At 43.1% G+C, this 8,361-nt stretch overlaps 1 protein-coding gene across 1 annotated transcript in view; it reads left to right on the top strand.

The window, feature by feature from the left end:
• Nucleotides 1-8,361, top strand: part of sptbn4b (spectrin, beta, non-erythrocytic 4b) — a 110,685-nt gene that overhangs the window by 20,926 nt on the left and 81,398 nt on the right. The window contains exons 6-12 of the mRNA XM_080772044.1: nucleotides 244-324; nucleotides 2,137-2,252; nucleotides 2,994-3,106; nucleotides 3,266-3,453; nucleotides 5,326-5,443; nucleotides 7,054-7,212; nucleotides 7,811-8,113. Coding sequence (XP_080628170.1) covers nucleotides 244-324; nucleotides 2,137-2,252; nucleotides 2,994-3,106; nucleotides 3,266-3,453; nucleotides 5,326-5,443; nucleotides 7,054-7,212; nucleotides 7,811-8,113 — 1,078 coding nt within the window. The remainder of the gene's footprint in view (nucleotides 1-243; nucleotides 325-2,136; nucleotides 2,253-2,993; nucleotides 3,107-3,265; nucleotides 3,454-5,325; nucleotides 5,444-7,053; nucleotides 7,213-7,810; nucleotides 8,114-8,361) is intronic.

The raw sequence follows: 8,361 nt of genomic DNA, 5'->3' as shown, positions 1-8,361 counted from the left end.
TTATGTAAACACTGAAGGTCCATTATGGGCTTGATATATGTTTTGAACTCTTTTTTAAGGTTTGTCTGACAGTACATGACCACTCAACTTGAACGTCAAATGAATTATGAAAGATTAGTTTCACTGGTAATGTTAAATTAGGTTATGACAGTTTCAAATGTATTTCCACCTGTAATTCGGCATTCTGCTAGTGAATCTACAAAACTGTCTTATTGTGCTACCTGGGATGCTACTGTTCCCCAGGTATCCTGAGGTCAACATCCAGAATTTCACCACCTGCTGGAGAGATGGTCTGGCATTTAACGCACTCATACACAGACACAGGTAAGACGCACACACGCACGCACACACGCACACGTGCAAATGCACACAGCAAGAGAGGAAGATAAGAAGGAGGAAAGGCTGACCGAGAGATATAACAGAAAAACGCAAGCAAGAGCACATTTCCCTGTACATGGCCTCACTTCACTGGCACCCTGTTCATTTAAGGATTGATTTTTTTTATTTATTTTGTTTACCTAAAAGTCTTTAAATTGGCTACCTCCAACCAATCTCTCATTTTACAACCACACATCCCAGTGAGATCTGGTTGTTCTTAGGTTTGAAGCATTTACAATGTAGGTGAAATCTGGAACGAGTTGCTGTTACTGTACTGTACGCTTAGTGCATTTATTTACAAAAATATAGAGATAAGAGGTTACTGCCCAACAATATTAGATTGTTTCCTACACACCACTGTTTCTCAATCAGAAGTCCAAACACCACTATAGTGGTTCTTGGCATAATTTCAGGTGGTCTATAGGAAAATGTTTTAACATTTTCTTAAGTTTATCAAATGTATTATTGCTATTATTATTTATTTTCTATACATTTTTATCCCATGATTTTGTAATCCATTTTTTCACCCAGTGTCAATTACACTGTATCTAATGTGATCCTGTGCTCTACACCTGTGCTCTACACTAAACGGACTGACCTCATGCTTCCTTCTATGCATGAGCGTCCAAGCCGCTTCTTTTCAGCTGACGGGAGAGTTTCCCCGGCAGGACGTAGCACGTGGAAGAAACACGTTATTCCAACCAGTTCCTTTCCCCTCCATCAGGTGTCCCAGCTGGCCAGGGGGAGGCAGTTTAGAGACCAGGATTACTGCATGTTTTTCTGAGAGGGTACTGTTACTGTACTCTAGGGGACACGGGGAGAACATGCAAACTCCACACAGAAAGGCCCTTTCGCCAACCCCTCCTAGGGTATGGGCACTGATGAGGCGGAGGAGAGAACACGCCCACAGTGTCCCAAATTTAAGTTTTAAACTAATTGGCATAGTGTAGTTTGGGGAAACACATCTTGAAATAAAAGAACCAGGGTTTGATATACTATATAGTTGCGCATAGCGTTGTGCAATGAAAATAGCAGATCTACTGTACAAACTAACGTCACACCGCCACACATTGTGACTTTGTGAGCTTGTAGATCGACAATTTTCAGTGTGTGACACCAGCGTGCAGCGAAGAATAAATCTGGCTTTTAAATAATTTGTTTGTAAGTTTTTAGTATGATGATGCGATGCAAGGATGCGGAATTGGCTGACACCAACTCAGGTTTCCTGGATCACTCCCCTCCACTCCATTCTATCCAGCATCAGCGCTCTGCCCCGCAGTCCACGCCACAGTTTCCACATAGCTGGTGTGATCTGTTCCCCACCTACAGTAGCTGTACCTTGTGTCGGCGCCCACGGTATCGGTAGCATCAGCTCGAGGTACCTGACACAGTGCCCAGCCAGCCTCATCCTTCTCACTCTGACCTTGTCCACCATGACCCGTGGGCGGCCCCGTAGAGATCCTCCTGTGTGGCATCCAAGTTCCATTCATAGCATTCCTGTGTAGACGCCACCCAGCCAGGGCCTTTTCCTGTTGTACTGTGAGTGGTCATGTCTCGGCCACATGCAACAGTATTGATTCTACTGTAGCCATATGAACAAGCCTCTTGTTTTTTTTAATTATTATTATTATTTTATGGTTTTTATTATTTGTGATTGTACAGCACTTTGGTTAATGTGTTTTGTTTTTAAATGTGTTACATGAATACATTTGGATTTGGAAACACAAAAGACCTAATTTATACCACTGTTCCGTCCAGACCTGACTTGATAGAGTTCCACAAGTTGACACGGTCCAACGCAACTCACAACCTCCAACAAGCCTTCAATATCGCTGAGCAGAACCTGGGCCTAACCAAACTACTGGACCCTGAAGGTACCAGAGAACTGTTAATACATACTGCACAGTCATGAATCCTTCCTGCTTATTAAGCCCAAACCACACTACAGGGTCGGGTTCGGACAAAACGTTGGTGTGGCATTGGTGTGGTTAAAACATTTTGTCCCAACCTGACCCTTTGTTGTGGTTTGGCGTAACAATTACCATTGCAGCCTATTGTTTTTCTAATGTACAGTAAAGTACAACTTAATGAGTGTTGATTTGTAAAATGTCTCAGAATCAACTATAGTTTTAAGACTGTCATCCACTTTTTGATGGCAAAATAATAAGATGAACACATTGGCACTCAAGAAGCATTATTACTATAATTGTAGAACAACAAAAGTTAGCTTACCAAGAATAGGATTGCAATATTGGTTTGAATTGTATACATTGTTTGTTTAAAATACTTTCTGACTGTGTCACAATACATAAACTCAAGAAAGGTGAGATACGGGCAGTACAGTACAGTACAGTACAGTACAGTACAGTACAGTACAGTACAGTACAGTACAGTACAGTACAGTTAATACGATTCAACACAATATACGATTCACCCACTTTTACTTGTAAAACTGTGATGTGACAATAAAGCTGATTCTGTTGTTATTAATAATAAGTGACAGTGCTGTGCCCATGGCTCTCTGTCCTGTGTAGATGTGAACACAGAGAATCCATTATTAATAATAATAATAATTAATAATAAGTGCTGTGCCCATGGCTCTCTGTCCTGTGTAGATGTGAACACAGAGAATCCAGATGAGAAGTCTATTATTACTTATGTGGTCTCATACTATCACTACTTCTCCAAGATGAAAGCCCTCATCGTAGAAGGAAAAAGGGTTGGAAAGGTAGGCCTCACACCACACACATGTACACACAAGCACGCATACACACACACACACGCATGTATGTACAGAACATGCACACATACTGAGTACTGACACACTTATTTCACTCTCTGCCCCCCCCCCCCCCCCTTCTCTCCACCCATCCACCCTCCCTCTCAGGTGCTAGAGAACTGTATTGAAACAGAAGCGGTCATCAACCGATACGAGGGCCTGGCCTCAGACCTGTTGGACTGGATAGAGAAGACTATTGCTGTTATTAGCAACCAGAAGTTTGCCAACTCTCTAACCGGAGTTCAACAACAACTGCAGGCCTTTACCACCTACTGTACCATAGAGAAACCCATCAAGTAGGTTTGGTAATGATATGTATATTGTGTGTATACCACACAATACCATGTATTGACGTGCTTTCACAGAATCAAGACGACACCCACCCGGCGGATTAATAGCGAAAACAGTTTAGAATAGATAGACAAAACTGATTAAATAAAATTAAATAAAGCATGAGTAGCCCAGCTCCAACACACACAAACGCACTTGTGCGCTGCACGCACTCATACGCACATACGCATGCACGCACACGCATGCACGTACGTACACATGCACGCACACACACGCACGCACGCACACACACACACACACACACACACACACACACACACGTGCGTGCGCACACACACAGTCACTCAGTCCCAAGCCATTTGTCCAACAGCATTAGGATCTGTGTTATGAAGCCAGACTGGTAGTCAATTTGAATCAAGTCAAGTTTATTTGTTTGGCCCTTAATCACTGTTATAGCCTCAAAGGGCTTTGCAGGCCCACATCTAACATACTGTAGGAAACACAACTAGTTCTGGTTGACTCACAGGCCCACATCTAACATACTGTAGGAAACACAACTAGTTCTGGTTGACTCACAGGCCCACATCTAACATACTGTAAGAAACGCAACTAGTTCTGGTTGATTCACAGGCCCACATCTAACATACTGTAGGAAACACAACTAGTTCTGGTTGACTCACAGGCCCACATCTAACATACTGTAGAAACACAACTAGTTCTGGTTGATTCACAGGCCCACATCTAACATACTGTAGGAAACACAACTAGTTCTGGTTGACTCACAGGCCCACATCTAACATACTGTAGGAAACGCAACTAGTTCTGGTTGATTCACAGGCTCAACAGTGAGTCACAGCCCTGCAGACATAATATCGTACAGGGGCAGTTATGATACAGTACGCACACACACACACACACACACACACACACACACACACACACACACACACACACACACACGTCACATATTGAGTCACTGACCAGTTGAATCACTCTGATTGACCCATTGACTTAAGATATCCCTGTGTTTGATGAAGTGTGTGACGTGTGTGACGCGCGCGCGCGTGTGTGTGTGTGTGTGTACACACACACACACATATTGTGCCTGCCCTGCAGCCATATCACTCTCTCTGTTTTGATAGCATTAGATGCCATCTGCTGTATAGTGTTAATTGGAAGATTCAGGCTACGCTAGAGGGACCAGCAACCTCTGTGTTTAATGAGGCTACAATGATCAGTACCCACACAGAGATACAGTCTTATACTGTGCTACCATACCAGCATATCAACCGCTATAGTCACGCATGTTAACTAGCCTAGAAAGTCACAACTCATTTTGAATCACACATTGTGGTGGGAGGCAGCATACTGTAGAAACGGCAAAATGACTAGTTTTTAGTATAACGGTTAAAGAGGCATCACATAAAATCATAGTTTAAATGAAAATATGTATGTTAGTACAATATTCTTTTTTTAAATGATGTCAATCCTAATAACAAAAGAAGGGTGCTGGTCTGGACCAAAATATATACCATGCAAAATCAAAGGAACAACTGTAGCTCCTGTTTGACAGACTTTACAAGTCAAGTAACATGTAAACACGTGTGAATATGTGTTCATGGTAGTACTTGACATTTCCAAGTGATTTTCAGAAGTCTTTTTCCTTAATCGTACCCTTGGACATGAAGACCAAGGTTATCCTTCTAGATACACATCAAGAGCCAAGCCCAGTTATAAGAAGATACAGAAACGCACTTAGATTCCCATTCAACCTGAACCCATTTTCTTTGCGTATTTTCAAACCAAATTGAAAGGTTTTAAATAATATTGGATTCCTAATGAAACGGTCTCCCTTTCTTCTCTCTTTCTCACCGTAGGTTCCAGGAGAAGGGGAATCTCGAAGTGCTTCTATTCACCATCCAAAGCAAACTGAGAGCCAACAACCAGAAACCGTATGTGCCTCGTGATGGAAAACTCGTCTCGGACATAAATAAGGTAAAACCCTTTTGGTGTTTTAACTAAGCATTATGTTATACTTTAGCTATTGAAAAATAGCAGATCTAAAGCTCATAGCACGCCACCGAGTGGTGGGCTATTAGCAGTGTTGGGACCGTTACTTTAAAAAAGTAACTAGTTACAGTTACTAGTTACATCATTTCAAAAGTAACTTAGTTACTTTACTGTTACTTAAACCAAAAAGTAAAGCGTTACTTCGAAAAGTAACTTTTTCGTTACTTTTCGGCTCTGCTCACCGGTGCCGGTTCCGGCGAGCCGCCCCGCATCCAAAACACTTGGTGGAGAAAATATGCTATTTCCGTGCTCAGACCCATGGACACGAGAACACAGCCAGCCAACCAGGGACACACATAGTTGTCTATAATAGAGTGGTTGCACCACTCAAAAAGAAAAACGGGCTCCCACTTCCAGGCCATTCATTCATGCCTTCAGTTCAGTACAGTGATATTAATACCAATAGCAGGGGGGACTGGTGGTGATTTTGATGATGCTATGTAGGCCTATCAATACATATTTATAGCAAACAACTAAATACAAGTAGGGTACAACCTTAGAGTATATACTCTAAGGCTACAACCAACAACATGAGGGTTCCAGCTGTTCCACTGCTCCAGTGAATGTTGTATACTGCTGAGATAGCAGCTGCTCTTATTGGTGGTGGTGGCAATACTAATTTGAGTCTGGATTTATAAACAAAGTAAGACCAAAACCAGAATTAATATTTGATAGTCAAACACACACACGCAAAGTCTCTTTCAGTATCTGTCCGTCTCTCTCTCGCTCAAAAGTAGCTAGGCTACGCAGTACGCACACTGTCTCTCTCACACACACACACACACACACACACACACACACACACACGAACGCACAGTACACGCGCAGCCTCTTTCAGTGTCTGTCTCTCTCTCTCTCTCTTTTTCTCTCGCTCGCTCGCTCACATGATGTGCATAGACGGCGCACACGACACACACACACACGCGCGACCGACATAAACAAACACACGGTGGTATAGCCGGTGGGAATGGGATCATCATAATTTGCTGGGATTCAACAACTTACTTTGACTGTACTTTGTGCTGGATTGGAGCAGCTGAAGGAAATAAGGAGGAATATAGCCATTTGCGATATGGGCGCCGCCATGACACTAGTCAGAGTAAACAAACTTGCGCATCACCACGTGTAGTACACACACACACACACACACACAAACGCACACACACTCCTCTCCCGCAAGGCAAGCATGACAGTTCTTCTCATTCTCCCCCGATCGAGACTACATGAAAAATAACGGAAGAGTAACGGAATAACGCACCATGTAGTAACGGTAACAAGTTACTGAATTTAAAAAAATAACGCGTTACAGCAAACGTTACTGCCGAACGTAACGGCGTTACTGTAACGCGTTATTTACGTTACGTTACGTCCCAACACTGGCTATTAGCTTGTAGGTCTGCTATTTTTGAAAAATCGTGAACATGCGGCACAAATCTTTGAATATATATTCTTTCAGAAGACTTTCTTTTTTAATTTCGACGTCAGGCCTAAATGGGTCAATATTATTATAATATATGTTTTAATTATCCCAATAGGCGTGGGAAAGGCTTGAAAAGGCGGAGCATGAGAGGGGTGTGGCTCTGCGCAAGGAGCTGATTCGTCAGGAGAAGCTGGAGCTGTTGGCTCAGAGATTCGATCACAAAACCACCATGAGACAAGCCTGGCTGAATGAGAACCAGCGACTGGTATCGCAGGTAAGAGGTATTACTTACTTTACATTTGTAACTAGTTACTAGTTACTGCATTATAAAAGCAACTAGTTACATTAATAGAACACTTTTGTGTTACTTTCATTTATTTATTTGACTTTAATATTATTATGTATTTTAATTTTCCTGCTGCTGCAGTACGACATCTTCCATCTATTGTAGCTCACTATGATGAAATCTAGTAGATATAGGAATCATATTGAAGACATGATTCCTATATCTACTAGATTTCATGCCGTCGTAATGACAGATTTTACACTTGCTGAAAATAGCCGATCTACAGTACAAGCTCAGAACGTGTCACAGCGTGACGCGTTGTGAGCTTGTAGCCTACTGTAGATCTATTTTCTGTAGAGCTATTTTCAGCATGCAACGAAGTGTAAAATGACTTATACTGGATCTCTTGTCCGCTAGTCCCTTCCTAACATTAGTCTAGTTTTTGTCAATATAATTAGGATTAGTTTTAGTCATCATAGCTTAGTTTTCATTTAGTTTCCATTTAGTTTTCGTCAGTGGAAAAAGGTAGTCGACGAACATTCAACAAAATCAACTCTCCCCCCAACCCCCCCCCCCCTCTCTCCAGGACAACTTCGGCTACGACCTGCCGGCCGTGGAGGCGGCCATGAAGAAGCACGAGGCCATCGAGGCGGACATCGCCTCGTACGAGGAGCGCATCGGCGTGGTGGTGGAGCTGGCCTCCGAGATGGAGACGGAGGGATACTACGACATCCGGCGCATCTCGGCGCGCAAGGAGAACATCCTGGGCCAGTGGAGCCTGCTGAAGGAGCTGGTGGTCGGGAGGAAGGGCCGCCTGGAGAAGAACCTCGCTCTGCAGAAGACCTTCCAGGACATGGTCTACATGATCGACTGGATGGAGGACACGCAGGTGGGGAGGGAGGGAGAGAGAGAGAGAGAGAGAGAGAGAGAGAGAGAGAGAGAGGGGGGGGGGGGGGGGGGGGGGGTGCGTGCGGCCATGCGTGCGTGTTGAACTTGACATTAGTATTGTAAATAAGATAAGAGAAAAATAATCTAAGAGAGACCCTATGAGTGTGCTGTTTGTGGAACAAGTTAAAAAATATATGAAACCCCTTTTTTGTGGTAAAAGTGCTCAAACTTATTTCTTCCCTGACTTGA

The sequence above is a fragment of the Protomyctophum bolini genome (genome assembly GCF_963924005.1).
Source record: "Protomyctophum bolini genome assembly, chromosome: 9".
NCBI classification, from domain to species: Eukaryota; Metazoa; Chordata; class Actinopteri; order Myctophiformes; family Myctophidae; genus Protomyctophum; species Protomyctophum bolini.
The sequence above is the reverse complement of the archived record's forward strand: the minus strand, read 5'-3'. Positions and strand labels throughout refer to the sequence as shown.